We start from the raw sequence: 20,252 nt of genomic DNA, 5'->3' as shown, positions 1-20,252 counted from the left end.
TTGACATCATACATAAAGATACCCACCTCCAAGACGTGAGACATGTCCTGCACATCCTTGCCATCATACATAAAGATACCAACCTCCAAAACATGAGGCATATCTTGCACATCCTTGACATCATGCATAAAGATACCCACCTCCAAGATGCGAAACATGTCCTGCACATCCTTGCCATCATACATAAAGATACCAACCTCCAAGACGCGAGATATGTCCTGCACATCCTTGACATCATACATAAAGATACCCACCTCCAAGACATGAGGCATATCCTGCACATCCTTGACATCATACATAAAGATACCAACCTCCAAGACATGAGACATGTCCTCCACATCCTTGCCATCATACATAAAGATACCAACCTCGAAGACGCGAGATATGTCCTGCACATCCTTGCCATCATACATAAAGATACCCACCTCCAAGATGCGAAACATGTCCTGCACATCCTTGCCATCATACATAAAGATACCAACCTCCAAGACGTGAGACATGTCCTGCACATCCTTGCCATCATACATAAAGATACCAACCTCCAAGACGTGAGACATGTCCTGCACATCCTTGCCATCATACATAAAGATACCAACCTCCAAAACATGAGGCATATCCTGCACATCCTTGCCATCATACATAAAGATACCCACCTCCAAGATGTGAAACATGTCCTGCACATCCTTGACATCATACATAAAGATACCCACCTCCAAGACATGAGACATGTCCTGCACATCCTTGCCATCATACATAAAGATACCCACCTCCAAGATGCGAGACATGTCCTGCACATCCTTGACATCATACATAAAGATACCCACCTCCAAGACGCGAGACATGTCCTGCACATCCTTGCCATCATACATAAAGATACCCACCTCCAAGACATGGACATGTCCTGCACATCCTTGCCATCATACATAAAGATAACCACCTCCAACACACGCAACATGTCCTGCACATCCTTGACATCATGCATAAAGATATCATCATCACAACCTCCAAGACGCGACACATGTCCTGCACATCCTTGCCATCATACATAAAGATACCCACCTCCAAGACATGAGACATGTCCTGCACATCCTTGCCATCATACATTAAGATACCCACCTCCAAGACATGAGACATGTCCTGCAGATCCTTGCCATCATACATAAAGATACCCACCTCAAAGACGTGAGACATGTCCTGCACATCCTTGCCATCATACATAAAGATACCAACCTCCAAGACGCGTGACATGTCCTGCACATCCTTGCCATCATACATAAAGATACCAACCTCCAAGCCGTGTGACATGTCCTGCACATCCTTGCCATCATACATAAAGATACCCACCTCCAAGAGGTGAGACATATCCTGCACATCCTTGCCATCATACATAAAGATACCCACCTTCAAGACATGAGACATGTCCTGCACATCCTTGCCATCATACATAAAGATACCCACCTCCAAAACATGAGCCATATCTTGCACATCCTTGCCATCATACATAAAGATACCCACCTTTCAAGACGCTAGACATGTCCTGCACATCCTTGCCATCATACATAAAGATACCCACCTCCAAGACATGAGGAATGTCCTGCACATCCTTGACATCATGCATAAAGATATCATCATCACAACCTCCAAGACGCGAGACATGTCCTGCACATCCTTGACATCATGCATAAAGATACCCACCTCCAAGATGCGAGACATGTCCTGCACATCCTTGACATCATACATGAAGATACCCACCTCCAAGACGCTAGACATGTCCTGCACATCCTTGCCATCTTACATAAAGATACCCACCTCCAAGACATGAGACATGTCCTGCACATCCTTGCCATCATACATAAAGATACCCACCTCAAAGACGTGAGACATGTCCTGCACATCCTTGCCATCATACATAAAGATACCCACCTCCAACACACGCAACATGTCCTGCACATCCTTGACATCATGCATAAAGATATCATCATCACAACCTCCAAGACATGAGGCATGTCCTGCACATCCTTGCCATCAAGCATGAAGATACCCACCTCCAAGACGCGAGACATGTCCTTCACGTCCTTGCCATCATACATAAAGATACCCACCTCCAAGACATGAGACATGTCCTGCACATCCTTGACATCATACATAAAGATATCATCATCACAACCTCCAAGACGCGAGACATGTCCTGCACATCCTTGCCATCATGCATAAATATACCCACCTCCAAGACGTGAGACATGTCCTGCACATCCTTGCTATCATGCATAAAGATACCCACCTCCAAGACGCGTGACATGTCCTGCAGATCCTTGCCATCATACATAAAGATACCCACCTCCAAGACGTGAGACATGTCCTGCACATCCTTGCCATCATACATAAAGATACCAACCTCCAAGACGCGAGACATGTCCTGCACATCCTTGACATCATACATAAAGATACCCACCTCCAAGACGCGAGACATGTCCTGCACATCCTTGCCATCATACATAAAGATACCCACCTCCAAAACATGAGACATGTCCTGCACATCCTTGCCATCATACATAAAGATACCCACCTCCAAGACATGAGACATGTCCTGCACATCCTTGCCATCATACATAAAGATACCCACCTTCAAGACATGAGACATGTCCTGCACATCCTTGCCATCATACAGAAAGATACCCACCTCCTAAACATGAGACATATCCTGCACATCCTTGCCATCATACATAAAGATACCCACCTTCAAGACGCTAGACAAGTCCTGCACATCCTTGCCATCATACATAAAGATACCCACGTCCAAGACATGAGGAATGTCCTGCACATCCTTGACATCATGCATAAAGATATCATCATCACAACCTCCAAGACGCGAGACATGTCCTGCACATCCTTGACATCATGCATAAAGATACCCACCTCCAAGAGGTGAGACATATCCTGCACATCCTTGCCATCATACATAAAGATACCCACCTTCAAGACATGAGACATGTCCTGCACATCCTTGCCATCATACATAAAGATACCCACCTCCAAAACATGAGCCATATCTTGCACATCCTTGCCATCATACATAAAGATACCCACCTTTCAAGACGCTAGACATGTCCTGCACATCCTTGCCATCATACATAAAGATACCCACCTCCAAGACATGAGGAATGTCCTGCACATCCTTGACATCATGCATAAAGATATCATCATCACAACCTCCAAGACGCGAGACATGTCCTGCACATCCTTGACATCATGCATAAAGATACCCACCTCCAAGATGCGAGACATGTCCTGCACATCCTTGACATCATACATGAAGATACCCACCTCCAAGACGCTAGACATGTCCTGCACATCCTTGCCATCTTACATAAAGATACCCACCTCCAAGACATGAGACATGTCCTGCACATCCTTGCCATCATACATAAAGATACCCACCTCAAAGACGTGAGACATGTCCTGCACATCCTTGCCATCATACATAAAGATACCCACCTCCAACACACGCAACATGTCCTGCACATCCTTGACATCATGCATAAAGATATCATCATCACAACCTCCAAGACATGAGACATGTCCTGCACATCCTTGCCATCAAGCATGAAGATACCCACCTCCAAGACGCGAGACATGTCCTTCACGTCCTTGCCATCATACATAAAGATACCCACCTCCAAGACATGAGACATGTCCTGCACATCCTTGACATCATACATAAAGATATCATCATCACAACCTCCAAGACGCGAGACATGTCCTGCACATCCTTGCCATCATGCATAAATATACCCACCTCCAAGACGTGAGACATGTCCTGCACATCCTTGCTATCATGCATAAAGATACCCACCTCCAAGACGCGTGACATGTCCTGCAGATCCTTGCCATCATACATAAAGATACCCACCTCAAAGACGTGAGACATGTCCTGCACATCCTTGCCATCATACATAAAGATACCAACCTCCAAGACGCGAGACATGTCCTGCACATCCTTGACATCATACATAAAGATACCCACCTCCAAGACGCGAGACATGTCCTGCACATCCTTGCCATCATACATAAAGATACCCACCTCCAAAACATGAGACATGTCCTGCACATCCTTGTCTTCATACATAAAGATACCCACCTCCAAGACATGAGACATGTCCTGCACATCCTTGCCATCATACATAAAGATACCCACCTTCAAGACATGAGACATGTCCTGCACATCCTTGCCATCATACATAAAGATACCCACCTCCTAAACATGAGACATATCCTGCACATCCTTGCCATCATACATAAAGATACCCACCTTCAAGACGCTAGACATGTCCTGCACATCCTTGCCATCATACATAAAGATACCCACCTCCAAGACATGAGGAATGTCCTGCACATCCTTGACATCATGCATAAAGATATCATCATCACAACCTCCAAGACGCGAGACATGTCCTGCACATCCTTGACATCATGCATAAAGATACCCACCTCCAAGATGCGAGACATGTCCTGCACATCCTTGACATCATACATAAAGATACCCAACTCCAAGACGCTAGACATGTCCTGCACATCCTTGCCATCATACATAAAGATACCCACCTCCAAGACATGAGACATGTCCTGCACATCCTTGCCATCATACATAAAGATACCCACCTCAAAGACGTGAGACATGTCCTGCACATCCTTGCCATCATACATAAAGATACCCACCTCCAAAACATGAGGCATATCCTGCACATCCTTGACATCATACATAAAGATACCCACCTCCAAGACGTGAGACATGTCCTGCACATCCTTGCCATCATACATAAAGATACCAACCTCCAAAACATGAGGCATATCCTGCACATCCTTGCCATCATACATAAAGATACCCACCTCCAAGATGCGAAACATGTCCTGCACATCCTTGCCATCATACATAAAGATACCAACCTCCAAGACGTGAGACATGTCCTGCACATCCTTGCCATCATACATAAAGATACCAACCTCCAAGACGTGAGACATGTCCTGCACATCCTTGCCATCATACATAAAGATACCAACCTCCAAAACATGAGGCATATCCTGCACATCCTTGACATCATACATAAAGATACCCACCTCCAAGATGCGAAACATGTCCTGCACATCCTTGACATCATACATAAAGATACCCACCTCCAAGACATGAGACATGTCCTGCACATCCTTGCCATCATACATAAAGATACCCACCTCCAAGATGCGAGACATGTCCTGCACATCCTTGACATCATACATAAAGATACCCACCTCCAAGACGCTAGACATGTCCTGCACATCCTTGCCATCATACATAAAGATACCCACCTCCAAGACATGGACATGTCCTGCACATCCTTGCCATCATACATAAAGATAACCACCTCCAACACACGCAACATGTCCTGCACATCCTTGACATCATGCATAAAGATATCATCATCACAACCTCCAAGACGCGAGACATGTCCTGCACATCCTTGCCATCAAGCATGAAGATACCCACCTCCAAGACGCGAGACATGTCCTACACGTCCTTGCCATCATACATAAAGATACCCACCTCCAAGACATGAGACATGTCCTGCACATCCTTGCCTTCATACATAAAGATACCCACCTCCAAGACATGAGACATGTCCTGCACATCCTTGCCATCATACATAAAGATACCCACCTTCAAGACATGAGACATGTCCTGCACATCCTTGCCATCATACAGAAAGATACCCACCTCCTAAACATGAGACATATCCTGCACATCCTTGCCATCATACATAAAGATACCCACCTTCAAGACGCTAGACATGTCCTGCACATCCTTGCCATCATACATAAAGATACCCACCTCCAAGACATGAGGAATGTCCTGCACATCCTTGACATCATGCATAAAGATATCATCATCACAACCTCCAAGACGCGAGACATGTCCTGCACATCCTTGACATCATGCATAAAGATACCCACCTCCAAGATGCGAGACATGTCCTGCACATCCTTGACATCATACATAAAGATACCAACCTCCAAGACGCTAGACATGTCCTGCACATCCTTGCCATCATACATAAAGATACCCACCTCCAAGACATGAGACATGTCCTGCACATCCTTGCCATCATACATAAAGATACCCACCTCAAAGACGTGAGACATGTCCTGCACATCCTTGCCATCATACATAAAGATACCCACCTCCAACACACGCAACATGTCCTGCACATCCTTGCCATCATACATAAAGATACCCACCTCCAAAACATGAGGCATATCCTGCACATCCTTGCCATCATACATAAAGATACCCACCTCCAAGACGTGAGACATGTCCTGCACATCCTTGCCATCATACATAAAGATACCAACCTCCAAAACATGAGGCATATCCTGCACATCCTTGCCATCATACATAAAGATACCCACCTCCAAGATGCGAAACATGTCCTGCACATCCTTGCCATCATACATAAAGATACCAACCTCCAAGACGTGAGACATGTCCTGCACATCCTTGCCATCATACATAAAGATACCAACCTCCAAGACGTGAGACATGTCCTGCACATCCTTGCCATCATACATAAAGATACCAACCTCCAAAACATGAGGCATATCCTGCACATCCTTGGCATCATACATAAAGATACCCACCTCCAAGATGCGAAACATGTCCTGCACATCCTTGACATCATACATAAAGATACCCACCTCCAAGACATGAGACATGTCCTGCACATCCTTGCCATCATACATAAAGATACCCACCTCCAAGATGCGAGACATGTCCTGCACATCCTTGACATCATACATAAAGATACCCACCTCCAAGACGCTAGACATGTCCTGCACATCCTTGCCATCATACATAAAGATACCCACCTCCAAGACATGGACATGTCCTGCACATCCTTGCCATCATACATAAAGATAACCACCTCCAACACACGCAACATGTCCTGCACATCCTTGACATCATGCATAAAGATATCATCATCACAACCTCCAAGACGCGAGACATGTCCTGCACATCCTTGCCATCAAGCATGAAGATACCCACCTCCAAGACGCGAGACATGTCCTACACGTCCTTGCCATCATACATAAAGATACCCACCTCCAAGACATGAGACATGTCCTGCACATCCTTGACATCATGCATAAAGATACCCACCTCCAAGACGCGAGACATGTCCTGCACATCCTTGCCATCATACATAAAGATACCAACCTCCAAGACATGAGACATGTCCTGCACATCCTTGCCATCATACATAAAGATACCCACCTCCAAGACGTGAGACATGTCCTGCACATCCTTGCCATCATACATAAAGATACCCACCTCCAAGATGCGAAACATGTCCTGCACATCCTTGACATCATACATAAAGATACCCACCTCCAAGACATGAGACATGTCCTGCACATCCTTGACATCATGCATAAAGATATCATCATCACAACCTCCAAGACGCGAGACATGTCCTGCACATCCTTGCCATCATGCATAAAGATACCCACCTCCAAGATATGAGACATGTCCTGCACATCCTTGCCATCATACATAAAGATACCCACCTCCAAGATGCGAAACATGTCCTGCACATCCTTGCCATCATACATAAAGATACCAACCTCCAAGACGTGAGACATGTCCTGCACATCCTTGCCATCATACATAAAGATACCAACCTCCAAGACATGAGACATGTCCTGCACATCCTTGCCATCATACATAAAGATACCAACCTCCAAAACATGAGGCATATCCTGCACATCCTTGACATCATACATAAAGATACCCACCTCCAAGATGCGAAACATGTCCTGCACATCCTTGACATCATACATAAAGATACCCACCTCCAAGACATGAGACATGTCCTGCACATCCTTGCCATCATACATAAAGATACCCACCTCCAAGATGCGAGACATGTCCTGCACATCCTTGACATCATACATAAAGATACCCACCTCCAAGACATGAGACATGTCCTGCACATCCTTGCCATCATACATAAAGATACCCACCTTCAAGACATGAGACATGTCCTGCACATCCTTGCCATCATACAGAAAGATACCCACCTCCTAAACATGAGACATATCCTGCACATCCTTGCCATCATACATAAAGATACCCACCTTCAAGACGCTAGACATGTCCTGCACATCCTTGCCATCATACATAAAGATACCCACCTCCAAGACATGAGGAATGTCCTGCACATCCTTGACATCATGCATAAAGATATCATCATCACAACCTCCAAGACGCGAGACATGTCCTGCACATCCTTGACATCATGCATAAAGATACCCACCTCCAAGATGCGAGACATGTCCTGCACATCCTTGACATCATACATAAAGATACCAACCTCCAAGACGCTAGACATGTCCTGCACATCCTTGCCATCATACATAAAGATACCCACCTCCAAGACATGAGACATGTCCTGCACATCCTTGCCATCATACATAAAGATACCCACCTCAAAGACGTGAGACATGTCCTGCACATCCTTGCCATCATACATAAAGATACCCACCTCCAACACACGCAACATGTCCTGCACATCCTTGCCATCATACATAAAGATACCCACCTCCAAAACATGAGGCATATCCTGCACATCCTTGACATCATACATAAAGATACCCACCTCCAAGACGTGAGACATGTCCTGCACATCCTTGCCATCATACATAAAGATACCAACCTCCAAAACATGAGGCATATCCTGCACATCCTTGCCATCATACATAAAGATACCCACCTCCAAGATGCGAAACATGTCCTGCACATCCTTGCCATCATACATAAAGATACCAACCTCCAAGACGTGAGACATGTCCTGCACATCCTTGCCATCATACATAAAGATACCAACCTCCAAGACGTGAGACATGTCCTGCACATCCTTGCCATCATACATAAAGATACCAACCTCCAAAACATGAGGCATATCCTGCACATCCTTGGCATCATACATAAAGATACCCACCTCCAAGATGCGAAACATGTCCTGCACATCCTTGACATCATACATAAAGATACCCACCTCCAAGACATGAGACATGTCCTGCACATCCTTGCCATCATACATAAAGATACCCACCTCCAAGATGCGAGACATGTCCTGCACATCCTTGACATCATACATAAAGATACCCACCTCCAAGACGCTAGACATGTCCTGCACATCCTTGCCATCATACATAAAGATACCCACCTCCAAGACATGGACATGTCCTGCACATCCTTGCCATCATACATAAAGATAACCACCTCCAACACACGCAACATGTCCTGCACATCCTTGACATCATGCATAAAGATATCATCATCACAACCTCCAAGACGCGAGACATGTCCTGCACATCCTTGCCATCAAGCATGAAGATACCCACCTCCAAGACGCGAGACATGTCCTACACGTCCTTGCCATCATACATAAAGATACCCACCTCCAAGACATGAGACATGTCCTGCACATCCTTGACATCATGCATAAAGATACCCACCTCCAAGACGCGAGACATGTCCTGCACATCGTTGCCATCATACATAAAGATACCAACCTCCAAGACATGAGACATGTCCTGCACATCCTTGCCATCATACATAAAGATACCCACCTCCAAGACGTGAGACATGTCCTGCACATCCTTGCCATCATACATAAAGATACCCACCTCCAAGATGCGAAACATGTCCTGCACATCCTTGACATCATACATAAAGATACCCACCTCCAAGACGCGAGACATGTCCTGCACATCCTTGACATCATGCATAAAGATATCATCATCACAACCTCCAAGACGCGAGACATGTCCTGCACATCCTTGCCATCATGCATAAAGATACCCACCTCCAAGATATGAGACATGTCCTGCACATCCTTGCCATCATACATAAAGATACCCACCTCCAAGATGCGAAACATGTCCTGCACATCCTTGCCATCATACATAAAGATACCAACCTCCAAGACGTGAGACATGTCCTGCACATCCTTGCCATCATACATAAAGATACCAACCTCCAAGACATGAGACATGTCCTGCACATCCTTGCCATCATACATAAAGATACCAACCTCCAAAACATGAGGCATATCCTGCACATCCTTGACATCATACATAAAGATACCCACCTCCAAGATGCGAAACATGTCCTGCACATCCTTGACATCATACATAAAGATACCCACCTCCAAGACATGAGACATGTCCTGCACATCCTTGCCATCATACATAAAGATACCCACCTCCAAGATGCGAGACATGTCCTGCACATCCTTGACATCATACATAAAGATACCCACCTCCAAGACGCTAGACATGTCCTGCACATCCTTGCCATCATACATAAAGATACCCACCTCCAAGACATGGACATGTCCTGCACATCCTTGCCATCATACATAAAGATACCCACCTCCAAGACATGAGACATGTCCTGCACATCCTTGACATCATGCATAAAGATATCATCATCACAACCTCCAAGACGCGAGACATGTCCTGCACATCCTTGCCATCATGCATAAATATACCCACCTCCAAGACGCGAGACATGTCCTGCACATCCTTGCTATCATGCATAAAGATACCCACCTCCAAGACGCGCGACATGTCCTGCACATCCTTGCCATCATACATAAAGATACCCACCTCCAAGACATGAGACATGTCCTGCACATCCTTGCCATCATACATAAAGAAATCCACCTCCAAGACGTGAGACATGTCCTGCACATCCTTGCCATCATACATAAAGATACCCACCTCCAAGACATGAGACATGTCCTGCACATCCTTGACATCATACATAAAGATACCCACCTCCAAGACGCGAGACATGTCCTGCACATCCTTGCCATCATACATAAAGATACCAACCTCCAAGATGCGAAACATGTCCTGCACATCCTTGACATCATACATAAAGATACCCACCTCCAAGACATGAGACATGTCCTGCATATCCTTGACATCATACATAAAGATACCCACCTCGAAGACGCTAGACATGTCCTGCACATCCTTGCCATCATACATAAAGATACCAACCTCCAAGACATGAGACATGTCCTGCACATCCTTGCCATCATACATAAAGATACCCACCTCCAAGACGTGAGACATGTCCTGCACATCCTTGCCATCATACATAAAGATACCCACCTCCAACACACGCAACATGTCCTGCACATCCTTGACATCATGCATAAAGATATCATCATCACAACCTCCAAGACGCGAGACATGTCCTGCACATCCTTGCCATCAAGCATGAAGATACCCACCTCCAAGACGCGACACATGTCCTGCACGTCCTTGCCATCATACATAAAGATACCCACCTCCAAAACATGAGACATATCCTGCACATCCTTGACATCATGCATAAAGATACCCACCTCCAAGACGCGAGACATGTCCTGCACATCCTTGCTATCATGCATAAAGATACCCACCTCCAAGACGCGCGACATGTCCTGCACATCCTTGCCATCATACATAAAGATACCCACCTCCAAGACATGAGACATGTCCTGCACATCCTTGCCATCATACATAAAGAAATCCACCTCCAAGACGTGAGACATGTCCTGCACATCCTTGCCATCATACATAAAGATACCCACCTCCAAGACATGAGACATGTCCTGCACATCCTTGCCATCATACATAAAGATACCCACCTCCAAGACGCGAGACATGTCCTGCACATCCTTGCCATCATACATAAAGATACCAACCTCCAAGATGCGAAACATGTCCTGCACATCCTTGACATCATACATAAAGATACCCACCTCCAAGACATGAGACATGTCCTGCACATCCTTGACATCATACATAAAGATACCCACCTCCAAGACGCTAGACATGTCCTGCACATCCTTGCCATCATACATAAAGATACCAACCTCCAAGACATGAGACATGTCCTGCACATCCTTGCCATCATACATAAAGATACCCACCTCCAAGACGTGAGACATGTCCTGCACATCCTTGCCATCATACATAAAGATACCCACCTCCAACACACGCAACATGTCCTGCACATCCTTGACATCATGCATAAAGATATCATCATCACAACCTCCAAGACGCGAGACATGTCCTGCACATCCTTGCCATCAAGCATGAAGATACCCACCTCCAAGACGCGACACATGTCCTGCACGTCCTTGCCATCATACATAAAGATACCCACCTCCAAAACATGAGACATGTCCTGCACATCCTTGACATCATGCATAAAGATACCCACCTCCAAGACGCGAGACATGTCCTGCACATCCTTGCCATCATACATAAAGATACCCACCTCCAAGACATGAGACATGTCCTGCACATCCTTGCCATCATACATAAAGATACCCACCTCCAAGACGTGAGACATGTCCTGCACATCCTTGACATCATGCATAAAGATACCCACCTCCAACATTCGCGACATGTCCTGCACATCCTTGCAATCATACATAAAGATACCCACCTCCAAGACGCTAGACATGTCCTGCACATCCTTGCCATCATACATAAAGATACCCACCTCCAAGACATGAGACATGTCCTGCACATCCTTGACATCATGCATAAAGATATCATCATCACAACCTCCAAGACGCGAGACATGTCCTGCACATCCTTGCCATCATACATAAAGATACCCACCTCCAAGACGCGAGACATGTCCTGCACATCCTTGCTATCATGTATAAAGATACCCACCTCCAAGACGCGCGACATGTCCTGCACATCCTTGCCATCATACATAAAGATACCCACCTCCAAGACATGAGACATGTCCTGCACATCCTTGCCATCATACATAAAGAAATCCACCTCCAAGACGTGAGACATGTCCTGCACATCCTTGCCATCATACATAAAGATACCCACCTCCAAGACATGAGACATGTCCTGCACATCCTTGACATCATACATAAAGATACCCACCTCCAAGACGCGAGACATGTCCTGCACATCCTTGCCATCATACATAAAGATACCCACCTCCAAGATGCGAAACATGTCCTGCACATCCTTGACATCATACATAAAGATACCCACCTCCAAGACATGAGACATGTCCTGCACATCCTTGCCATCATACATAAAGATACCCACCTCCAAGATGCGAGACATGTCCTGCACATCCTTGACATCATACATAAAGATACCCACCTCCAAGACGCTAGACATGTCCTGCACATCCTTGCCATCATACATAAAGATACCCACCTCCAAGACATGAGACATGTCCTGCACATCCTTGCCATCATACATAAAGATACCCACCTAAAAAAAGCGGGACATGTCCTGCACATCCTTGCCATCATACATAAAGATACCCACCTCCAACACACGCAACATGTCCTGCACATCCTTGACATCATGCATAAAGATATCATCATCACAACCTCCAAGACATGAGACATGTCCTGCACATCCTTGCCATCAAGCATGAAGATACCCACCTCCAAGACGCGACACATGTCCTGCACGTCCTTGCCATCATACATAAAGATACCCACCTCCAAGACATGAGACATGTCCTGCACATCCTTGACATCATGCATAAAGATACCCACCTCCAAGACGCGAGACATGTCCTGCACATCCTTGCCATCATGCATAAAGATACCCACCTCCAAGACGCGCGACATGTCCTGCACATCCTTGCCATCATACATAAAGATACCCACCTCCAAGACATGACACATGTCCTGCACATCCTTGCCATCATACATAAAGATACCCACCTCCAAGACGTGAGACATGTCCTGCACATCCTTGACATCATACATAAAGATACCCACCTCCAAGACATGAGACATGTCCTGCACATCCTTGCCATCATACATAAAGATACCCACCTCAAAGACATGGACATGTCCTGCACATCCTTGCCATCATACATAAAGATACCCACCTCCAAGACATGAGACATGTCCTGCACATCCTTGCCATCATACATAAAGATACCCACCTCCAAGACATGAGACATGTCCTGCACATCCTTGCCATCATACATAAAGATACCCACCTCCAAGACGTGAGACATGTCCTGCACATCCTTGCCATCATACATAAAGATACCCACCTCCAAGACATGAGACATGTCCTGCACATCCTTGCCATCATACATAAAGATACCAACCTCCAAGACGTGAGACATGTCCTGCACATCCTTGCCATCATACATAAAGATACCCACCTAAAAAAAGCGGGACATGTCCTGCACATCCTTGCCATCATGCATAAAGATATCCTCATCATAACCCTACAGAGTTTGTGAGCACCATACTTGTGCTCGTGGGTTTAACCAAACTGGTAACCTAACCTGCATCATTTCAGGCTTTCCTCCCACATTAAGCTGACACACATTGATATAACTGGAATACTGTTGAAAGCAGTGTTAAACCCAACATACTCACTCTGAATATACTAAAACCAAAATAAACCATTCCTAAAAGTATTACAAACATTATGGGTTTTCATACAGTGTTGTAAACAACATTACACTCCAGTAATTTCAATGAATCAACAACTAATTGAAACAGAAGAACATGGCTCCAAGTAGTGTATGAACTCACACTAATATAATAACCATTACGTAGTGTATCAACTCACCTTTCAAAGTTTGTTGTTGGATCAGCTACTTTGTGTCGCACCATGAATGTTGCAAGTACTTCAGCAACCTGTTAACAGAGAACAGGGCTGGATATGGAAAATATTCCCCATCTATCTGGACAGTGTTTGATATGGAAAATATTCCCCATCTATTTGATCAGTGCTGGATATGGAAAATATTCCCCATCTATCAGGACAGTGTTGGATACGGAAAATATTCCCCTTCTATTTGATCAGTGGTGAATATGGAAAATTTTCCCCATCTATCAGGACAGTGTTGGATACCGAAAACATTGCCCTTCTATCTGGACAGAGCTGGATATTGAAAATATTCCCCATCTACTGTGAATCGTGAAATTAAGGTGTCTCCAAAAGAATGTGACCGCTGGTCCCTAGCAATCAATCAATCAATCAATCAATAGTTGGGAGATTTTACGAGCGCTTCAACCTCTGGCTATTTCGCACTCGGGGCAGACGGGTCTTATGAAACCATAAATTGTGGGAATAATGATAAACGTCTAGCCCAAAAAACTGTAAGTGAAAGGGGATAAAGTAGGAGAGAGGACAGGATTGGGTTGAAGAGGCAGAGAGGTGCCATAATGAGATTGTAGAAGTCCTACGTTAACCAGGGTCTAGGAGAGTATACATAAAGTAAGAGAGATAGAAAGAAAAAAAGAAAAAAAAAAGAAGAAAAAAAATATATAAAGAGATCAGTTAGGCTGATGTTTAAGTATATAATAAGATAAATAAAATATTAGGTGGGGAAAAGAAAAAGAAAAGGTGGATAGAAGTGGGTAACCTATGCTAATAAACAGGGGCCTTACGCGGGGGGTGGGTGGGTAAAGGTTGTGTGCCGGTGAGTGTGGCAGTGAGAGTGATGTCCTTGACATTGGGCGGGTGGCTGGTGAAACTGCTATATTATTAGTGAGTATGGATATGGCAGTGTTTGGGGTGCGGACGTCGTAGGGGACAATCCGCGCTGGGAATTTGGAGCGCGGACGTCATAGTAGACAATCCGCACTGAGATTTTGGATCCCCATCCGAATCTGAAGTATTGCTGAGTAGAGGGAGATATACATAGAGAATTTGATTGGGATGGCCTAAATTTTTGCTGATAAATTTGTCTTTTTTAAGGAAAGTGGCTATTTGCAGGTAGGTGGCTGGGGGGTTGTTTGGTTTGAATAACATGGTGACGTTGTTTTTGTAGTTGGGCAGAAGAGAGTTGTATAGTGCTTGTTGTTGTTGTTTATATTTTCTACATGTGTTGAATATGTGGTTTATGTCTTCAGTGGTGTTACAGTGGATGCAGTTAGGGTTTGGATGTCTGTTTTGTTTATGGAGTGTTTCGTTTAAATTTGTTTGATTGCTTTGTATTCTGTTTATAATTTTATCTGCTAATATGGAGTTTGTATATTTCTTGCACTTAGTAATTGGGGTGGTAAACAGTGTTTTAATCCATTGTGATTTGCATTTTTGTATGTTGTTATGGAACCTTTGTTGTCTTATAGTGTGTTTTATTAATGTTTTTGTTTCGGCTTTGCTTGTATGGAATTGTATTGTGGGTGATTGGTCGATTGTTGCTGTTTTTGCTATTTGGTCTGCAATTTCATTGCCTGGTATGCCTGTATGGCTGGGTATCCATACTAGTGCTATTGTTTTGTTTGCCATATTTAGTTTTGAGTGAATATTTACTATTTGTTTGTTTGGGCAGGTCAGTATAGGATGTTACTCACTCTATCTGGGCAGGTCAGTATAGGATGTTACACCATCTGGACAGGGCAGTATAGGATGTTATTCACTATCTGGGCAGGTCAGTATAGGATGTTACACCATCTGGACAGGGCAGTATAGGATGTTACTCACTCTATCTGGGCAGGGCAATATAGGATGTTACACTATCTGGACAATATAGGATCTTACACTATCTGGGCAGGTCAGTATAGGATGTTACACCATCTGGACAGGGCAGTATAGGATGTTACTCACACCATCTGGGCAGGGCAATATAGGATGTTACTCTATCTGGGCAGGTCAGTATAGGATGTTACTCACTCTATCTGGGCAGGGCAGTATAGGATGTTACACCATCTGAACAGGGCAGTATAGGATGGTATTCACTATCTGGGCAGGGCAGTATAGGATGTTACTCACTCTATCTAGGCAGGGCAATATAGGATATTACCTATCTGGGCAGGGCAGTATAGGATGGTACTCACTCTATCTGGGCAGGGCAGTATAGGATGTTACCTATCTGGGCAGGTCAGTATAGGATGTTACACCATCTGGGCAGGGCAATATAGGATGTTACACCATCTGGCTGGGCAGGGCAATATAGGATGTTACCTATCTGGGCAGGGCAGTATAGGATGTTACTCACTCTATCTGGGCAGGGCAGTATAGGATGTTACACCATCTGAACAGGGCAGTATAGGATGGTATTCACTATCTGGGCAGGGCAGTATAGGATGTTACTCACTCTATCTAGGCAGGGCAATATAGGATATTACCTATCTGGGCAGGGCAGTATAGGATGGTACTCACTCTATCTGGGCAGGGCAGTATAGGATGTTACCTATCTGGGCAGGTCAGTAAAGGATGTTACACCATCTGGGCAGGGCAATATAGGATGTTACACCATCTGGCTGGGCAGGGCAATATAGGATGTTACCTATCTGGGCAGGGCAGTATAGGATGTTACTCACTCTATCTGGGCAGGTCAGTATAGGATGTTTACACCATCTGGGCAGGGCAATATAGGATGTTACCTATCTGGGCAGGGCAGTATAGGATGTTACTCACACTATCTGGGCAGGGCAATGTAGGATGTTACTCACACTATCTGGGCAGGGCAATATAGGATGTTACACACTCTATCTGGGTAGGGCAGTATAGGATGTTACCTATCTAGGCAGGGCAGTATAGGATGTTACCTATCTGGGCAGGTCAGTATAGGATGTTACACCATCTGGGCAGGGCAATATAGAATGTTACACCATCTGGGCAGGGCAATATAGGATGTTACCTATCTGGGAAGGTCAGTATAGGATGTTACCTATCTGGGCAGGTCAGTATAGGATGTTACACACTCTATCTTGGCAGGGCAGTTTAGGATGTTACCTATCTGGGAAGGTCAGTATAGGATGTTACCTATCTGGGCAGGTCAGTATAGGATGTTACACCATCTGGACAGGGCAGTATAGGATGTTACTCACTCTATCTGGGCAGGGCAGTATAGGATGTTACCTATCTGGGCAGGTCAGTATAGGATGTTACTCACTCTATCTGGGTAGGTCAGTATAGGGTGTTACCTATCTAGGCAGGTCAGTATAGGATGTTACTCACTCCATCTGGGCAGGTCAGTATAGGATGTTACACCATCTGGACAGCGCAGTATAGGATGTTATTCACTATCTGGGCAGGGCAGTATAGGATGTTACTCACTCTATCTGGGCAGGGCAGTATAGGATGTTACTCACTCTATCTGGGAAGGTCAGTATAGGATGTTACACCATCTGGACAGGGCAGTATAGGATGTTACTCACTTTATCTGGGCAGGGCAATATCGGATGTTACCAATCTGGGCAGGGCAGGGCAGCATAGGATGTTACTCACTCTATCTGGGCAGGGCAGTTTAGGATGTTACTCACTCTATCTGGGCAGGGCAGTATAGGATGGTACTCACTCTATCTGGGCAGGGCAGTATAGGATGTTACTCTCACCATCTGGGCAGGGCAATATAGGATGTTACCTATCTGGGCAGGGCAGTATAGTATGTTACCTTTCTGGGAAGGGCAGTATAGGATGTTACTCACACTATCTGGGCAGGTCAGTATAGGATATTACACCATCTGGACAGGGCAATATAGGATGTTACCTATATGGGCAGGGCAGTATAGGATGTTACACACTCTTTCCTGGTAGGGCAGTATAGGATGTTACCTATCCGGGCGGGTCAGTATAGGATGTTACACCATCTTGGCAGGGCGGTATAGGATGTTACACCATCTAGGCAGGGCAATATAGGATGTTACCTATCTGGGGAGGTCAGTATAGGATGTTACACCCGCTGGACAGGGCAGTATAGGATGTTACTCACTCTATCTGGGCAGTATAGGATGTAATTCACTATCTGGGCAGGTCAGTATAGGATGTTACTCACTCTATCTGGGCAGGGCAATATAGGATGTTACCTATCTGGGCAGGGCAGGGCAGTATAGGATGTTATTCACTCTATCTGGGTAGGGCAGTATAGGATGTTACTCACTCTATCTGGGCAGGGCAATATAGGATGTTACCTATCTGGGCAGGGCAGTATAGGATGTTATTCACTCTATCTGGGCAGGGCAGTATAGGATGTTACACCATCTGGACAGGGCAGTATAGGATGTTATTCACTATCTGGGCAGGACAGTATAGGATGTTACTCACTCTATCTGGGCAGGACAGTATAGGATGTTACTCACTCTATCTGGGCAGGGCAGTATAGGATGTTACTCACTCTATCTGGGCAGGGCAGTATATGATGTTACACCATCTGGACAGGGCGGTATAGGATGGTACACCATCTTGACAGGGCAGTATAGGAAGTTACACCATCTGGACAGGGCAGTATAGGATGTTACTCACTCTATCTGGGCAGGGCAGGGCAATATCGGATGTTACCTATCTGGGCAGGGCAGTATAGGATGTTACTCACTCTATCTGGGCAGGTCAGTATAGGATGTTACTCACTCTATCTGGGCAGGTCAGTATAGAATGTTACACCATCTGGACAGGGCAGTATAGGATGTTACACCATCTGGACAGGGCAGTATAGGATGTTACTCACTCTATCTGGGCAGGGCAATATCGGATGTTACCTATCTGGGCAGGGCAGCATAGGATGTTACTCACTCTATCTGGGCAGGGCAGCATAGGATGTTACTCACTCTATCTGGGCAGGGCAGTATAGGATGTTACTCACTCTATCTGGGCAGGGCAGTAAAGGATGTTACTCACTCTATCTGGGCAGTCTTCGTGTACAGCATGACCGCTCTGGGGCAGCACCTGCATCTGAAACTTGCCTGGAACAAGAGAACAAGAGAAACCCCAGAACATGTCAGAACATGCTTAGTTGAATATGAACACTGACACAAACACGTCAAAGTTATCTGACAGAGCCGTATGCTTCAGTAACATGAAACTACATAATGAAGGATATAAGGTGACGTTAAAACATACCCTGCATCTGCCCAATAGTGAGATCCTTGTCTAGACGGTCCACACCTGTGTTAAAGGAATACAAACAACGTTCAAGCTGACTTACGTTTTTTATATCATATCAACTTAATATACAAGGAAACATCATACATCACTTAATCACCTGAAACATGACCAATGTAATATACCAAAGTCTTGTCATTGAAACTTCTGTAGTAGACCATCTATAGACACATGTACTACACGGTCAACAAAGTCTTGTCATTGAAACTTCTGTAATACACCATCTATAGACACATGTACTACACAGTCAACAAAGTCTTGTCATTGAAACTTCTGTAATACACCATCTATAGACACATGTACTA

General features: G+C 45.0%; 1 protein-coding gene across 2 annotated transcripts in view; it reads right to left on the bottom strand.

The window, feature by feature from the left end:
- Positions 1-20,252, bottom strand: part of LOC124124995 (protein phosphatase methylesterase 1-like) — a 69,610-nt gene that overhangs the window by 6,548 nt on the left and 42,810 nt on the right. For both annotated transcript variants that reach the window (XM_048381062.1, XM_048381063.1), the window contains exons 13-15: positions 19,906-19,950; positions 19,684-19,748; positions 14,686-14,753 (exon numbers count right to left, since the gene is read on the bottom strand). In XM_048381062.1, the coding sequence (XP_048237019.1) occupies positions 14,686-14,753; positions 19,684-19,748; positions 19,906-19,950 (178 nt within the window). The remainder of the gene's footprint in view (positions 1-14,685; positions 14,754-19,683; positions 19,749-19,905; positions 19,951-20,252) is intronic.

This window comes from Haliotis rufescens, unplaced genomic scaffold, assembly GCF_023055435.1.
Source record: "Haliotis rufescens isolate VD_foot unplaced genomic scaffold, xgHalRufe1.0.p SCAF_35, whole genome shotgun sequence".
In the NCBI taxonomy this organism is placed as follows: Eukaryota; Metazoa; Mollusca; class Gastropoda; order Lepetellida; family Haliotidae; genus Haliotis; species Haliotis rufescens.
The sequence above is the reverse complement of the archived record's forward strand: the minus strand, read 5'-3'. Positions and strand labels throughout refer to the sequence as shown.